This window comes from Pseudopodoces humilis, chromosome 8 (assembly GCF_049639895.1).
Source record: "Pseudopodoces humilis isolate 2021_Gansu_Grassland_sample_001 chromosome 8, ASM4963989v1, whole genome shotgun sequence".
Taxonomy (NCBI): domain Eukaryota; kingdom Metazoa; phylum Chordata; class Aves; order Passeriformes; family Paridae; genus Pseudopodoces; species Pseudopodoces humilis.
Window position 1 is genome coordinate 1,173,919 of NC_142207.1, and position 18,142 is coordinate 1,192,060.

The window sequence follows — 18,142 nt, forward strand, 5'->3', positions numbered from 1 at the left end:
CTGGAATTCCGCTCCTCCTGTAACTCCAGCCTCAGGCAACGCCAGATAAAACCAGGGAGCTGCTTCTCCCAGATCCATGGAAAGCAGGACAAAGGGCTGGGAATGCTGCTGAGGGAGCTCAGCTATCCCATTCCAGCAGCGTTTTCCTGCCCTGGGCAGCGCTGGGATTGTTGGAATCATGGTGAAAACGATGGAATGGCCACCACGGTGCTCCAGGGAAAACCTGCAGCTCATGGAAAACCCTTCCTGCCGGGAACTGAGCTGGATGAGGAGGCTCCAATCAATCCCAGGAGAAACAGGGACACCTGAATTTCCTAAAGCAGCTCCACCAACCTCCTTGAAGTTATCAAATGCAGACAAAATGATCTCGTGGCCCCCTCGGACGAGGCAAACGGCTGCCAGGAGCTCCAGCACCAGGGCCTTTGTCCTGTGGAGAAAACAACAGGAGATGCTCAGGACAGCACCTGATCCGTGATTCCCTGCTGAGGGAAAACGTGGGAGCTGCAGCCTCATCCCGTGTGCTTTCAGCCCTGGGAATGGACACCCCTGCAAGGTGCACGGTGCTGATCTGGGGAATTTCGCCTCTCCTGGCATCATGCAGCTCCCCCCACGTCTGAAAGCTTCTCAAACCATGCAGGGATTGAAATCCCAAGGTGGGGATCCAAGCAGGAAGGAGCTGGCAGCACTCTGGCAAAGGAGGTGTTTCCCTGCTCCCAGGGAATTCCCTGCACACACCTGGAGGAGCAGAACCACCTTCCAATTCCAACCTGTGCTTTCCCTGACACAAATCCCAGTTATTCTCCGTGATCATTTGGATTTTTAGCCACCTCCACACACACACACACACACACACAAAAAAAAAAAATCACTGCAGGAACACAGGCTGTTGGAGCACGTCCTTTTCCCATAAAAACCAGGAATTTGAGCCGATTTTTCAGCAGTGAAACAGAGAGAAAACGAAATCACCGAGGGAAAGACATGCAGCAAACCCAGTGGAAAATCATCCACAGTGTTTCCTTCCAGGATTCCTGGAAAACAAAAGACCTTCTGGGCAGCTGAGCTCTCTCTCTGAGCAGAGGCAAACCATGCACACACAGAAAAAAATTAGTCCCATGCTCAAGCAGCGACTCAAAGCAGATGTTACAGAACAAGAAATACCTTGTGGGCTCTCAAAGGCTCAAGGTTATCTTTGGAAACCAGAAAAAATGGTCCCTTCCCTAGGAAATTTTAAATGGAATGTTCAATTCTGCCTCCTCGAGGGGTTTTTTTTGTTGTTTTTTTTCCTCCTGCCACAAGAACTTCCAGGGTTTTTCAGGACCAAGGAGATGCTGTGGGGATTTGCTGCAATATTCCCTCGGAGGGGATGGAGATCTCTGGGATTGGAGTCTCCAGTGCTGCCCACACCTCTGGGATGAGGAGAATTCCCTGGAATTCTGCTGCTGCTTCCCCTTGGCACATCCCAGGCAGCCCTGAGCTCCCAAACCTCTCCAACAGCTCCCATGGGGCAAAAACAAGCTCAGTTTGGGATCTGAGCAGGGATTAAACCTCAGGTTATTCCAGTCACATCTGAAAGCAGTTTTTTTATCCACCAAAATCCAAAAAAACCCACTTCTTCCAAAAGTGAAAACTTGGCTTCTCCCCTGATCCCCAGGCACTGGAAAAATGATAAAAATGATTATAAAAATGATTTTAAAAAATTATAAAAGCAATAAACTTCTCATTTATTCTTGGCTTGCTGACTTGGGGCCGAATAAAAGGAAGAAGGAGGAAGCTGCTTCCCTCAGGACAGGATTCCTGCTCCAGCCTCAGCTAGGCTGGGAATCCACATCCAGTGCTGGTTCCCACCTCATCCCCCTGTTTCACCTTTCCTTGGAAGCATCTCTGGGGATTTGTTGGAGCTGCCAAGGTGCAGAACACCAGGATGTGCTGGAGGTGGGATCACAGGGATGTGTGGGAGAGGAGGGACATGGAATCACCAGCAGTTCCACTGAGGAATTCCAGCATCATGGCTGTGGCTGCAGCCTGAGCCACAACAGAAATTAATCCCTCCCCCAGAGAAATTCCCAGAGAAATTCCAAGCTAAGGATCTTGGATAACATTTCCTAAAGAAGATTTTCCCTCTCTTCAGGAAAATCCCATATAGTTGCCAGTGGGGTTTCCCTGCACTGTAACAGAGCAGAAGGGCTCCAGCAGCCAAATTCCAGCTGAATCCCAAAATTCCAGGATGGTTTGGGTGGGAATGAGCTTAAAGATGATCCAGTGGCACCCGTGCCATGGGCAGGGACACTTCCCACTGCCCCAGGCTGCTCCAGCCTGGCCTGGGACACTCCCAGGGATCCAGGGGCAGCCCCAGCTTCTCTGGGAATTCCATCCCAGCCAGGAATTCCCAGTTCCCAACATCCCAGCTAAACCCACCCTCCCTCATCCTGGACCAATCCAAGCTGGAGCAGCTCCTGAGAGCGCTGCCCTCAGACACCCACTGCAGCTTTACCTGCACCATTCCAGTTCCACCCGATCCAGAGCCCAGGCTGGATTTTTCCCACAAATCCCCCTCTGGAAGGGCATTCCCAGCTCTCCTGGCTCACCTGCCAGCCCGAGGAGCCTACCTGGGGTTTTTGTTGTTGAGGCTCAGCGCGATCTCGTTGACGGCGTGCGGGTGGGACATGACCATGTTGAATCCGTACTGGGAAGAGAAGGGACGATCCCGCCTCGATCCCGTCCCGATCCCACCCCAAAGCCCCGATCCCACCTCTCCCACGGACTGAAAACCGCAGGATTTCCTTCTCCCACCCTCCTTATAATTTCTTTATAAATTTTTAATTATTTATATTTAGGTATATTTTTATTTATTTAAATTTTATTTAATTTATAATAATTTAATTTAATGTAATATAGAATATATAATCATTATAATTACATATATAATATATTATATAATAATATATAATATATAATATATAATACATAATAAAATAATATATAATAATATATTAGATCATAATATAAAATATCTTATTATGATATATTATATGATAATATATAATATATAATACACAATAATATAAGATATTAGATTATAAAATAATGTATATAATAGAGTATCTATAATACATATAATATATATAAAATAATAATATATTATTCTAATATATTATTATGTATTATATATTTGATATTATTATGTACTATATATTATGTATTAACAAATAATATATCATAATTATATATATTATATTATAATCTAATATATTATTATATAATAATATAATATAATGTAATATAATATAATATAGTATAATATAATATAATATAATATAAGCTATATTATTCTAATGTATTATTATGTACTATATATTATTATATAATATACCATAATTACATATATTATAATCTAAGTTATTATATATTAATATAATATATATAATATATTATATTGTATTATATTATATTATATTTTATTATATTACAATATAATATAATAGCAATATAATATAATAGCAATATAATATAATAGCAATATAATATAATATAATATAATATAATATAATATAATATAATATAATATAATAATAACCTTATAATTACAACCTAATTAGCTGCATGCCTAATGAACACAATAAACACATCCAACCTCTTATTACCCTTTCCCAAAACACCAGATTTCCCAACAGGATTGCATCCCACCCCTTCCCATTCCAGTAAAATCCCCCTATTCCCGTCCACTTTAACTCCAGCATTCCCTTCCCTCTTCCCAAGAGGAATTCCAGGAATTACCTGGTAGTTCATGATGGCCCTGAGGCACATGATGCACACGTGGACATCGTCCTTCTTACTCACCAACCGCGAGTTCTTCAGCGTTCTCCTGCTCGGCAACGTGTTGTACCTGCAAAAATTCCCAGTTCTCTTCCATCCCAAACCTCCTTTCTGGGAGAGAAAAGCAAGGAAAGAGGAAAATCCATCCAACTGCTTCAGGATGAGGGAGTTTTCCAGAGGATGAGCAGGAAATGTTGGTGGGAATAAAGGAGGAAAAGGTCCTGGCAAGGATAAAAATGTGGATGTTTGATTCCAGCACCTCAGCCCTTCCTGCCAGCAACAGGGAATATTCCCAAAAAAACACAAGGATAGGGAATATCTCACTGGTTTATTGTGACTCCCTGGCTGATCCCATTTAAATCCATAAAAAAGGCAGGAACAGGGAATATCACACTGGGGTTTTTTTGACTTCTTGGCTCGTCCTTGCAAATTTAAATCCATAAAAAAGGCAGGAACAGGGAATACAACACCAGTTATTGTGACTCCCTGCCTCATCCCTGAAAATTCCATTAAAATCCATAAAAAAGGCAGGAACAAGGAACACCACACCAATTCCTGGCTCATCCCTGAAAATTCCCTGTTTAAATCCACTATAAAAGCAGGAACAGGGAATACCACACCAATTTATTATGATTCCCTGGCTCATCCCTCAAAATTCCCTGTTTAAATCCACAAAAAAGGCAGGAACAGGGAACACCACACCAGTTTTCATGATTCCTTCACTCATGCCTGAAAATTCCATTTAAATCCATAAAAAAGGCAGGAATAGGGAACACCACATCAGTTATTGTGATTCCCTGGCTGATCCCTGAAAATTCCCTGTTTAAATCCACAAAAAAAGCAGGAACAGGGAACACCACACCAGTTTTTTTTATGATTTTCTGGCTCTTCCCTGCAAATTCCCCCTTTTTAAAGGCCCAGCCCAAGAGGAACAAGGTCCCATTCCAGGCCTGGCTGTTCCCTGTCCCCAATTCCCAGATTTCCACAATCCCTTTCCCTTCCCGGCTGTGAATCCCCAAATTCAAAGCAGGATTCTGTTAAAGGAATTTTTATCTCTTTATTTTTTTATCCCATCCATAAATATGAATGAATCCATCAGCTCTGGGCACTGCAGGATTTCGGGAATTGTGGCCCAGTTTGGGATCAGCAGGGAGGAGCTGGATTTTGATGGCTCCTACATTGGTTTTGCTTGGATTTAAATTAGGAAGTGCTGCAGAATGATTTTCCATACATTAATTATCAGATTAATGAGGTTTTTATCAGGCCAATGTTGGAAGAAAATAATTTTCTCAGTGTCTGGTGAATCCCTGAATCCCTGAATTCCAGCATCCACCGGTTCTGTCGGCTCAAAGAAATGGGGAGAAGTTTCCTTAAACAATAAAAAATGGCCAGAAATCCAGATTTGGGAATTTCCAGGTGCAAGGATATTCCAGCATGTCCAGGACTGCCTGGAATTCCAGCTTGGATCCAACCACCTGGATGAGAATGAGATGATCCCTCCTAAACCTCTCCATAGCTGGGTGGTTTTCCAGGACAAACTGGGAGAGCTGGGAATGTTCCCCTGGAGAAGGGAAGGATCCAGGGAGAGCTGGGAATGTTCCCCTGGAGAAGGGAAGGATCCAGGGAGAGCTGGGAATGTTCCCCTGGAGAAGGGAAGGATCCAGGGAGAGCTGGGAATGTTCCCCTGGAGAAGGGAAGGATCCAGGGAGAGCTCAGAGCCCCTTGCAGGGCCTGAAGGGGCTCCAGGAGAGCTGGAGAGGGACTGGGGACAAGGGATGGAGGGACAGGACCCAGGGAATGGCTCCCAGTGCCAGAGGGCAGGGATGGGTGGGATATTGGGAATTGGGAATTCCCAGAGCAGCTGTGGCTGCCCCTGGATCCCTGGCAGTGCCCAAGGCCAGGCTGCAGCAGCTCAGGGCAGTGGGAGGAAGGTTGGAATTAGATCCCAAACCCTTCTGGAATTCCAGGACATTCCCAGCCCAGCGGTGCAGACTTGGAATTCCCCAATTTAACACAAATCACGGCCGATTTCTCCCATCATTTTCACCTTTCCAGCTGCTCAAACCCATCCAGGAGAGCAGCCCGGGGTGGGTCCCACAGGGATGAGAAGCTGAAATCCATCAGGGTTTTGGGAAGGTTTTGGGTTCCTTCCCTGGGGGTTGGAAACTTTGGGGTTTCCAAGCAGAGAAAAAATCCTTCAGAAAGGAAGTTTGGGGTTTGGGGTCATCCCAACAGTTTGGGGTTTGTGTGAGCTCCTGGAGCTGCTCACAGAGATGTTCTGGTAAATCAGGATGTATCTGATGAAATGATGATTTCCCCAGGCCCCTGAGCAGTGAAAGTGTCCCTGGCAAAGCCCAAATTCAGCTCCCAAAACCGTGTCCAAGTTACTGAAGGCACTCCAAAGCCATTTCTGGATTTGCCTGGATCGTTCTCTCCTCAGACTCGACAGATCCTGAAGGAAGAACTGAAGTTTCTCAGTTCAATCCACGTGAAAACTCCAATATTTTTCTCAGAAGAAAGGGAATTTCTAATGGGCTGGGACACTGCAAAGGCTGCATTAATATTTATCTGACAGCAGAGGCTGCCTCTCACTAAAGCTCCTTCTCCCAAAAAAAGCAGCAAGAAAATCCCCCAAGGTTTTTCTCCCTTTTTCATCCTCCTGCCCTCATTTTGGTGTCGATTTCCCAAATCCCTGAGCCTCCTCTCAAGGAAAAAAAACCCTCCTGGTTTCCAGGGAAACGCAGGGATGGGGGAATTGGAGCTGGAATTAGAGAGGGAAGCACGGATGGAGCTCTGCCCATCCCAGGCCAGCTCCTGGATTTTGAATTATCCTGGATTATTCCTCCAAGAGGGAACAGCAAATCTTCCAGCCTGTGGCAGCGGGAGGAGTCCCTGCCCCTGGAATGGGATGAGTTCAAACCCTTCCATCCCAAACCAATCCGGGATTTTGGGTTTCCTTCCTCCCACTGCACAGTTTCCACCGAATTCCAGGAATTTCCACGCAGCCTGGGTGTCCACACATCCCAAAAATCTCATTTATCACCCGGAGAGGGGGCAGAACATCCTGGTTTTACCCCCAAAAAAACCTCACCCTGCACCCCCTCCTCAGCTGAGCACCAGCCTCGTTCTGAGATTTCCCTTCATTCACCAATATTTACTAATTATAAAAATTACAATTGAAAAATTATAATTATAAAAAAAATCTATTATTCTATTTATATTATTATCTATAATATTCATAGATAATATAATAATAATAAAAATATATAATAAATAAATATAATAAAATATAATAATTATATATAAAATATCAATTCTTAATATAAATATAAAATATAGATAATATTAAAGCATTATAGTTATATATTTATACATATGCATTTACATACTTATATACTTGTATATTTATATATTCATACATTTATGCATTATTTTATTTCTATTTTTATTATATTTATATTAAATATTTTTATAATCTGTGTATATAAATATTATAATTATTTTTAAACTTTATAGATATAAAATATTCTAATTATTAAAAACTTTATAGATATAAATATAATTATTTACAACTTTATAGATATAAATATTTTAATTATTTAAAAACTTTATATATAAACATTACAATTATTTTAAAACTTTATAAATATATTGTAATTATTTAAAAACTATATATATAAAATATTCTAAATATTAAAAACTTTATATATAAATATAATTTTTTTAAACTTTATATATATAAATATTATAATTATATAAAAATTTTATATATATAAATTTTACAATTATTTAAAAACTATATATATAAAATATTCTAATTATTAAAAACTTTATATATATAAATATTAAAATTATCTTTATATATGTAAATATTACAATTTTTTTAAAACTTTATATATATAAAACATTCTAATTATTAAAAACTTTATATATAAATATTATAATTATTTAAAAACTTATATATATATAGTTTAAAACTATATTTGTAATATTTTTTTTAACTTTGTATATATATAAATATTTATATATATATACAAATATAATTAATAAAAGCCCTCCCTTCTTAAAAATCTCTCACCTACCTTTAACTTTCAGGGGATTTTTTAACACAGATAATCCCCAGCTATTGATAAAATACACTTTTAAAAACAGAACTTTAAAAAAAACCCAAAACCTGCATTTTCAAAACCACCTAATTTTTTCAAATTCCACATTTTGAACAAAACCCATGGAAAAGAATATTAAAAACCCAGATTTAAGAAAAAAAAAAAAGCCAAAGCAACCCTCCCAAACGCAATGCAAAGACGGTACTGAGAAGGTTCTGGAAGCAGGAGGGGAATTTTGGCTGGAAAACTCTCCCAGGTCCCGTTTCCGTGGTGGTTTTGGGTCCGATCGAGTTTTGTTTCGAACAAAAAAGGGAAATCGGAGGGACAAGCACCACGAGCTCTACGTGTACCAAACACAACTAGCTGCACCAGCAGGAGGAAAACTCAGCTCTTCCACGCCAAGCCTTTCCCAAAATCCCGCCCTGCGGAAGCCAACTACAGGATCGGGACGGGATAACGGAGCCCGGATCCCTTCTCCTGGGGATCCTGTGGGATCGCGTCAGCCACGGCCTGCTGGGACGTTCCTTCCACTCGGACTTACGGGATTTTCCAGAGGCAGTCGGCTGCCGAGCAGCTGCGGCAGCGTTTGAGCTGGAGGTGTTCGGGCAGAGAAAGCGATCTGATGGCGCGTGAGAGGAGGTGACAGCGCCGGGAAAGAGCGTCCCAGCGGGAACAGGGAATGGGGGAGATGTTGGAGTGGGGAGTCAGCCGGGTGAGGAATAAAGGGAGACGTAAGGAAGGGAAAAGGGTGGAAGGAAATGAAGAGAAACAATGTAAGAGACACGTAAGGTATTCCTGATTTAGGTATTCCTAATCCCGAGTGCTCCTCCCGAGGACACGGCGGAACCGGCGCCTCCCGCCGGCTCGGGCTCCGCCACTTCTGGCAGAAGGAAGAAGCAAAGAGCACCAAAACCACCAGAATTAACCCCAAAATCATCTGGCCAAGTGATCCTGCTGCACTCCACAGCCGGATTTCTTTCCCAGAGCTCTCTGGGAATTAAATCTTCCAGGTACAAGGTTTGGAAGCACTTAACATCAACCCTGGGGCCGAGGTCACTGCCTGGCAAAGCAAAACCACCTCTGCTGGAAGGGATGGGATGGAAGTGAGGCTCCGCTCCTGGAATCTGCCGTGCTCCCAGGATTGGGGAGTAAAACTCCGGAAAAATCATCCCAAAGGATCCGGCACTCGGAGCCTGGCCTGAGGGACAGTACTGGGAGCTGGGGTGGAGTGGGACATCCAAGGGATGGGGGAGAGGTGACTGTCAAGCAACCCTGGGAAGTGATCCTGCCTTTTCCATAAATAAAACAAAAAAAAAAAGGAACATTGGGAAAGAGACACTTGGTTGTCAAGCGTGGAATGGTGAGAGGGTGACAGCGGGTTTGCGGGAGGGAAGTGGCCTTTCCAAAGAATCCAGTATCCCATCCCTGGCAGCACGGAAGGAATGTGCCGCTGGAAGGGACGGGACACGGGATGGATGCGGCTGGATCTATGGAAATGTTGAGCTCCATTCTGGAGAAGAGGACAAGGAATCGCATCCTCAGCTCATCCTGCCCTTGGAAGCGATTCCCACCTCTGAGAGCTTCCTTCCACCTCACAGCAGCCTCGTGTGCCACACCTCTGCTGGGAGCTGAGGGATGTCCCAGTGGGAAGAGCCGTCCCACACCGCGATTCCCAAGGATTCCGTACCGGAGAGTGGAGTGCCGGCCGGAGCGGGAGATGCTGTTCCCAACAGGAGAGGGCAGATTGCTGCCCCTGTGCAGGTCCTCGATGGATCGGCTCCAGGGCTTGGACTTGTCCATGGAGCTCTCCACGCTGTTCTCCAGGCTCTCAAAGTCAAACCTGCAAGGAAACGGGAATTCCAAGGCGGGGTTAGGCGGAAGAGACGCGCGCGGAGTTCTCCTTCCCGCCGCGGGTTTTGGTGGAGTCAAAGAATCACCGGACAAAGCCAAGGGGGACAAAAGCAAAGGAAAAGCTCTCCAAGATCATCAAATCCAGCTGATCCAGGTGGTCCCTTCCCACCCAAACCATCCCAGGGTTCTGTGAGCTCAGCAGGAGGGTGGGAAAGGAGAGTTGTGGTGCTGGAGGGACATGGAAAAGTCCAGAAAACAGGATGAGCTTCACGTGGGGAAGGAAATTCCGGAACATTCAGGCTGGGAAAGCCCTCCAAGACCATGGAATCCAACCATTCCCAGCCCTGCCAAGGCCACCAGTGGCCCTGGTCCCACATCCTCAGGGCTCTGAATCCCTCAGGGCCACATCCAAACGGGACCAAACAGCTTCTTCAACGTAAAATAAATCCAAAAATAAAATTAAAATAAAATTAAATTAAATTAAATAAATAAAAATAAAAAATTTAAAGAAATCAAAAAAATAAAAAATAAAATAAAATAATAAAAAATAAAATAAAATAATAAAAAATAAAAACAAAATAAAATAATAAAATAAATAAAAATAAAAAGGAAAAAAATTAAAAATTGAAAATAAAAATAAAATAAAATTTAAAAAATAAAAATAAAAATAAAATAAATCCAAAAATAAAAATAAAAATCAAAATAAAATAAATCCAAAAATTAAAATAAAAATATAAAATAAAATAAAATAAAATAAAATAAAATAAAATAAAATAAAATAAAATAGTTGTTTGCTGCGGAATATCCCTGCCTGTAAGGAAAAAGTGGGAATTCTGGGAGCTCTCTGATTTATGATTTATGGATTCTCCATAAATCAGCTGTGCAAGCACCACTTTGGTTTCCTCCATCCCAGTCTGGCCCCACAAACCTCCCAGCACATTCAAACATCACCACAATCATCCCAGATTCCCTGATTTCTGACTCCCTGCCCGCTGTTCTGCTATTCCAAGCAGGAATTGCTGGTTCCCCTTCCAGCTCCTGAGGTTGTTACTCATGCTCCCCGTGCCAGAAGGGAAAAACCCAGCGAGTTCCTCGCGTACATTTATAGAAATTTAGGAAGAAAGCCTTTGTACAAACATTTCTTTTTGCTGTGCACCGTTTTTTCCAGCGGGTAACATTTGAAACCAAAGGATTTTCCCTCATAAATTTTCCTGCAACCCCACCACAAATCTCTTTTCTGGGCAGTGACGGACGTAAATCCACTAAAAATAAATTATCAGCTCTCCCCAGCTTGAGTTTCTACTCTTAAATTATCATTAACCTAAGGCTTCTTTTTCATTTTTACGGGAAAAAAAAAGCTGTTACGATATCCTGAATGAATGTGGATTCATTCCCCACAGCCAGGCTGGATGGGGTTTGGAGCACCCTGGGATAGAGGGAAGCTCCCTGTCCATGGCAGGGATGGGCTTGAGGGTCCCTCCCAGCCCAAACCAGTCTGGGCTGATTCCACACCAGTAAAACCAACTCCCAGCTGAAGATCTCCACTGAAAGCTGATTTTCCCTGCTGGTTTCTCAGAGCCCATGTCATGATTTATGAGCCAAACAACTCAATCTGATCCCAGCTTCATTTTCCAGTCTTCCCAACTTCCCAAACACCCCTGGAATTGCCCCAGGAAAGGCTCCTGGCACATCTGCTGCAGCACCTGGGGGCTGGGAATCCCTTGGAACACAGCAGGAATACAAAGCCCTGGGCTGGGACACCAATTCCAAACCTATTTCCAAGGAATCCTGCATCTTTGCACACGTTGTGGGATGGGTTTTCCACCCCTAAGGTGGCTCAGAGACCAAAGATAAAAAATATATATGAATAGAGATGAATAATCCCAAGATTTAAATTCAGGATTTTTTGGGTTTGTTTTTTTTTTGTTTGCTGTGATGAAATAATTCCAGACTCACATCAGGATTTCCTCTGCTCTCAGGCCCACAGAATCATGGAATTATTGAGGCTGGAAAAAACCAGAACCACCAAACACTTCCATGCCCACCAGACCACTTCTTGAACAATTCCAGGGATTGTGGTTCCACCACTGCCCTGGGCAGCCTGTTCAGTGCTTAACCCCTTTGGAATGAAGGAATATTCCCTAAAATCCATGGATTTGCTGTCAGGAAATCCTGGGAATGTCTCACTTACGTGACTGCATACTGGGCAAAGGACAGGTATTCCACCAGGACATCCAGGCCTTTGTTCTCCTCATTCAGGAACTCCCTGACCCATCTGTGAGAGAAAGAGCAGACATTAGAGCCTTCCTGGGGAGTTGGAATTCCCTGGAATTCTCAGAAAAACCGGAGACAGAGCCACTGCAGCACTTTGGGTCTCAGGGGAAAAAAAAAAAAAATTAAATTTTATTTTTGCCTCTTTTTTAAAAGGTGTGCACCTGTTACAGTGAATTCTGGCCCCTGGGTTGTGCAAAATAATTCAGGAAAGTCCATTTGTAGTCCAAAGCTTTGAAAATGCCGAGAAAAAATTGAAAATCCATCATTTTAGGGGCAAATCCAGGGGGAAAAGGAACCTCAGCTCTTCTCTGAACCCCAACTGGGGCAGCAAATCCCCTGGGAGTGGCTGGGATGAGGGAATCCAGGGAGGGAAGTGGAGCTCCAGGCTCGTGGAGTGGGAATTCATCACCTCTGACTTATTCTGATCCTCAGGATGGACATTTTTTATCATTTCCCTGTGAAAATAACTTGCCTGGGTTTGGGAAAGTCCTTGTTTAAGGATTCAGGGGCTGAAGGAATGAACATTGGTGCTGTTCCCTCTTTTCCTGATGCAGCACTGAGGCTCCTCCTGCTCATCCCAAATCCAAGAGCATCCAAGGATTCCCCAAACCTCTGGTGGGGAATCCTTTGTGTTGGAAAAGGAGGGAAAACCTGGCAGGGGTGTGGGAGGAGTTTTTGGGATGTGCAGCTCCTAGGAATGTTCCCATCACCCAGCTGGGACTGCAATTCCCCCCACAGCTTAAAACAGCCCCTAATTCCCTCCAAATCACAGCAGAATCCCCCAAAAAATCGATGGAATTGAGCTGGCCACGGTGTGTGATCAGGGAGAAAAACACTGGAAAAGCTCCCAGTGCTCCTGGTCCCACAGGAAGGTGGAATTGGTGGGAATGTGGATGGGAAAGGGATGCCTGATAAAAAAACAAAACCTCTGGCAACAATGCAAATAATAAAAATAAAAGTAATTAATAAATAAATAAATAAATAAATAAATAGGAAATGGAAATAAAAAATGAAAATAATAATGAAAATAATAATAATGAAAATAATAATAAAAATGAAAATAATAAAAATGAAAAGAATAATGAAAATAAGAATAATAAAAATGAAAATAATAATGAAAATAATAATAATTATAATGAAAATAATAAAAATGATAATGAAAATAATAATAATGAAAATAATAATGATAATGATGATAATAATAATAATAGTTCTTCCTATTATTTTTTATTATTATTATTAATATTAACATTAACATTAATATTAATATTATTAATGGAACCAGAGGCATAATAAATTCTCACCCAATGTGGTTTGTCCTCAAGGAAATTTCCAGTTCTCGGAGCACCTGGGTTGACTCCTGGACTCGTCTCCTGAATTTCTGCAATGGAATGGGCAGCAAAAATAACAATTAGGCTCTATTAAAAAATCTCAACATCTCACCCAGCACAAAGGGAATGAGGAAAAGATGGAGCTGACTGAGAACTCCTCTAAATCCTCAGGAATGCAGCAACAGCAGCCCAGCAGTCAACAAAAACACAAAAAAGAGAGAAATCCTTTCTGTTCCCAGGAACATCCTGCAGCTTCCAGCATTAAGGAAATTAAAAGCCTGGAGATAAATAAACATTTCTTTATAAGCCAAGCTTTGGTGCAGCATCAAACTTTCTCCTGCAGGCTACAGAGCTCCTCTGCTTTAGAAAATGAGGTGAAAGGGGCACCTCAATCCCATCTGGAGCAGCATTGGAGGATCCTCTTCTCCCTGCTCATGGAAAAGTGCTGAAACAGCTGGAGAAACCCCTCTGGAGCAGCTGTTTTGGCACATTCCCATCCCTGAGAGTTAAATGGGAGAAGAAGGGTAAGGGCAGGCTCAGGTGGGATATTGGGAAGGAATTCCTGGACGTGAGCACCGGCTGAACTGGTGCCACCACTCAATCCCAGCAAGGGTCCGGGTGGGATGAGCTCTCCCATCCCTGCGGAGACGTCTCCGGGAAGGGCTGATCCGGAACAACCCCGGGGCCAGCAGGAACTCGGCATTTCCAGCCCCTTTGGGTTTGTCATTTGGCACCTCGGATAAGAAAGGCTCCAATGTGAGCCCACGGAGCGAAGCCAAACGCGGAACAAACTCCAAAACCCTCCGGAGAGAAAAACCACAAAGACCCCGTTCACCGGGCTGGGAAAAAATCCACAGGGGAAATGTCAAGGTTGCCTTGGAAATGGCTCCCTGCTCCTGGCTGGAGGCTCCCACAAGAGCAGCACTGTCCCAGGGCTGGGAGCACAGGGACAGAGGGGCTGGAGCAGGATCCGTGTTTTCCACAGGGAACCCACCCTGGATCACTGCAGGGAAAGTTTGGGATAACAGAGCCAGGCCAGGGTGGGACCTGCTGGGCTCTGCAGAATTTCTGGGTGCGTTTTAGAGGCTCTTGTAGCTGTCACCATGGATGGAGCTGATCCCTATGGATGGAGCTGATCCCTATGGATGGAGCTGATCCCCAGGGATGGAGCTGATCCCCAGGGATGGAGCTGATCCCCCAGGGATGGAGCTGATCCCCAGGGATGGAGCTGATCCCCAGGGATGGAGCTGATCCCCAGGGATGGAGCTGATCCCCAGGGATGGAGCTGATCCCCAGGGATGGAGCTGATCCCCAGGGATGGAGCTGATCCCCCAGGGATGGAGCTGATCCCTATGGATGGAGCTGATCCCCAGGGATGGAGCTGATCCCCAGGGATGGAGCTGATCCCCAGGGATGGAGCTGATCCCTATGGATGGAGCTGATCCCTATGGATGGAGCTGATCCCTATGGATGGAGCTGATCCCCAGGGATGGAGCTGATCCCCCAGGGATGGAGCTGATCCCCAGGGATGGAGCTGATCCCTATGGATGGAGCTGATCCCTATGGATGGAGCTGATCCCCCAGGGATGGAGCTGATCCCCCAGGGATGGAGCTGATCCCCCAGGGATGGAGCTGATCCCTATGGATGGAGCTGATCCCCCAGGGATGGAGCTGATCCCCCAGGGATGGAGCTGATCCCCCAGGGATGGAGCTGATCCCTATGGATGGAGCTGATCCCTATGGATGGAGCTGATCCCTATGGATGGAGCTGATCCCCCAGGGATGGAGCTGATCCCCAGGGATGGAGCTGATCCCCAGGGATGGAGCTGATCCCCAGGGATGGAGCTGATCCCTATGGATGGAGCTGATCCCCCAGGGATGGAGCTGATCCCCCAGGGATGGAGCTGATCCCTATGGATGGAGCTGATCCCTATGGATGGAGCTGATCCCCAGGGATGGAGCTGATCCCCCAGGGATGGAGCTGATCCCCCAGGGATGGAGCTGATCCCTATGGATGGAGCTGATCCCCCAGGGATGGAGCTGATCCCCAGGGATGGAGCTGATCCCTATGGATGGAGCTGATCCCTATGGATGGAGCTGATCCCCAGGGATGGAGCTGATCCCCAGGGATGGAGCTGATCCCTATGGATGGAGCTGATCCCTATGGATGGAGCTGATCCCCAGGGATGGAGCTGATCCCCAGGGATGGAGCTGATCCCCAGGGATGGAGTTGTCACCACAAACAGTGCACTCAGCTGCACCAATCCTCTGTCAGGCAAATTCCCAGAGAAAAGGACCCAAAATATGGACACCCCTTCCCAGGGCTGAGCCAGGGGCATCAGACAGGGCTTTAGCCAAAGCCAGGCCTAGAGCCCAGCTCAGAGACAATTTATCAGGTTATTTATCCACGCTCTGTGCGAGATGATCCCTGGCTTCCCAACATCTGCTCTCCTTCCCAAGCTGGAAAACTGCAGCAAATTCCCAATTTCTCTCTGCTTCTCCCTGAGACTTTGCACAAAGGCAGGAAGGAACCTGGACCATGGTGGCTGAGGAATGAGGGACAGGCAGGAGGAACCAGGATGCTCCTCACCTTCCTGGTCACTGCTGGGTCCAGATACCCCTTCAGCTTCTGGATGTACGTGTGTGGAGGATTCTTCACTTGGAATCTTTCCTGGAAAAGAGACAGGAATAAACATCAGCCATTTTTCTGTGTTTATCCAGGAAACTCTTGCACCACGTACATATTAAACAATTTATATTTTAAAACATTCTGGTCCTAAGTTGATAACCTGTGTATGCAAATAAAAGAGATTTAAATGGATTTTGACATTTACATCAACAGCACAAAAAGACACCTTAAACATTCAGTGGGAATTCTGAATTTTAGCTGCATATCCATCTGAAATTCCAGGGTTTCTGCTGAGCAGGAGCATGGAGAGAGGAAGGAGAAGGGTCAGGATAGCGATGCATGCACCACCACAAAATCCTTTTTAACCACTTGGAGAAAACCTTCCACCATCCCAGGCTGCTCCAAATCCCAAATCCAGCCTGGCCTTGGGCACTCCCAGGGATCCAGGGGCAGCCACAGCTGCTCTGGGAATTCCATCCCAGCTCCTCCCAAACCTTCCAGCCAATCCCCCCTCAGCCCCAGATCACACCAGCTCTGTCTCCTGAGAGCTCCTGGATTTTTCCCTGCTTTCCCAGTGTCCAGCTGGAAGTTTATCCCACCAAAGCTGCTGTGAAACATGAGCTGCTCCACAGGCAGAGAGTGCTGTGTCCAAACCTCCTCACAGCATTCCCAAAAATTCTAATCCTATTTGTATCTTGGAAGAACTTTAAGCTATTCTGCCCCTTTCCCTGGAGGAAAGATCTCATCCCAACCTCCTGAAATTTCCCATTTTATAACTGTTATCTGAAACCTCCCTTTATTAGTTCAGGATGCAATTCTGACTCCGTTATCCCAAAGTTATTCCAGAATGAACAGGACACTGCTGCCCAGTTACCAGAACTGTCTGAACACCACAAGTTCTTCCTGTTATTAACTTGCTGCTTGCTGGGGAAAAAAAACCAAAAAAACCATCATGGCCAGCAGGAAAAAATGAAGGAAAAACTTTTCCCTGAGCTCCAACAGCCCTGGTGGGAGCTCTGGAAGTCACAGAGCACTCATGGCTTTCCTCTTGCACAGCTGGATTCTTTTTCCGTGCGCCTCCACACAGTTCTGGAATTGGCATTTCCTATTTTATCTAAAAAACAGCTCAGAAAATGCAAAGTTCTTCACTGAGGGTTCTTCTCTGGACAAAGTGCCTCCAGCACGGTCTGTCCTGCTCCAGTACCATGTCCACCACTGTGGATTCTTCTTGGCTCTCTCTCAGGGATTCTGGGAGCCAGGCTCACCTCGGTGGCTCCAAGGGGCAGACAGAGATTTCCTGGGATCTCAGAGTGCTTTGGGTTGGAAGAGCCCTTAAGGATCCTCCAATTCCACCCCCAGCCACGTTCTCCTGGCAGCAGGATCCCATCCCAACAACGCTCCACCTTCCCTCTCCCATTTCTCCCCCTGTTTCTGGGGGCTCTCTCAGAGCTGTGCTCAGCCCAATCCCCCAGAAAAGCCCTTCTGCTCTTCTGGATTCATTTCTCTTCCCAAGTAATTGACCCTCATCTGCTGAAGTGACAAGAGCTTTTCCCAAACACCAGTTTTAATTGCCTGGAATCTTCAAAATGAAATGTTTGAAGAGCCTCACCAGGCTCATTTAACAGTCTGGGATGCAGCTACTGCATGGTTTTGTTTGTTTTCCTCAAACCTGGCTGTAATTATGTATTTATGTAATAATCTCTGCAGCAACTCGGCTTAAAAAGACGCTGCTGGTTCTTGTGGAGTGGAATTATTTGGGTTAAAGGATTTATCCACGAGCAGCAAACACCAGCAATGCTCTTACCTGAGGAGTGACCAAAAACCACTCGTGGTTAACATCTCCTAGGCCTGGAAACATTTTTACAGCCCCTTCAAGCATTTCTTCTTTGCTGGTTTGGAAAGCTATGAAGGATTAGCCTTTAAAATGCCCTTTCCTGGCCATGATTCCTGTCTGGGTTTATCCAGCTCCGAGTGTTTTATATTAGAGGCTGATTAAGAAGCTGCGAGGGCCAGGGTTGGGGCTGTGCAGTGAGGCCTCCAAATCACCCTGGAGGTCTGGTCACAACCACCCTCTTCCCAAAAATCTGACTGGGAGCTCCCAGGGGTTGGGAATGGAGCTGGTTGCAGGCTGATCTTCC

At 44.9% G+C, this 18,142-nt stretch overlaps 1 protein-coding gene across 4 annotated transcripts in view; it reads right to left on the bottom strand.

Annotated features, from left to right (window-relative positions):
* The window catches only part of FMNL2 (formin like 2), a 111,900-nt gene that overhangs the window by 21,986 nt on the left and 71,772 nt on the right, over positions 1-18,142 (bottom strand). For all 4 annotated transcript variants that reach the window (XM_014249600.2, XM_014249602.2, XM_014249601.2 and 1 more), the window contains exons 3-9: positions 15,966-16,046; positions 13,349-13,425; positions 11,962-12,045; positions 9,607-9,759; positions 3,775-3,883; positions 2,607-2,683; positions 334-427 (exon numbers count right to left, since the gene is read on the bottom strand). In XM_014249600.2, coding sequence (XP_014105075.2) covers positions 334-427; positions 2,607-2,683; positions 3,775-3,883; positions 9,607-9,759; positions 11,962-12,045; positions 13,349-13,425; positions 15,966-16,046 — 675 coding nt within the window. The remainder of the gene's footprint in view (positions 1-333; positions 428-2,606; positions 2,684-3,774; positions 3,884-9,606; positions 9,760-11,961; positions 12,046-13,348; positions 13,426-15,965; positions 16,047-18,142) is intronic.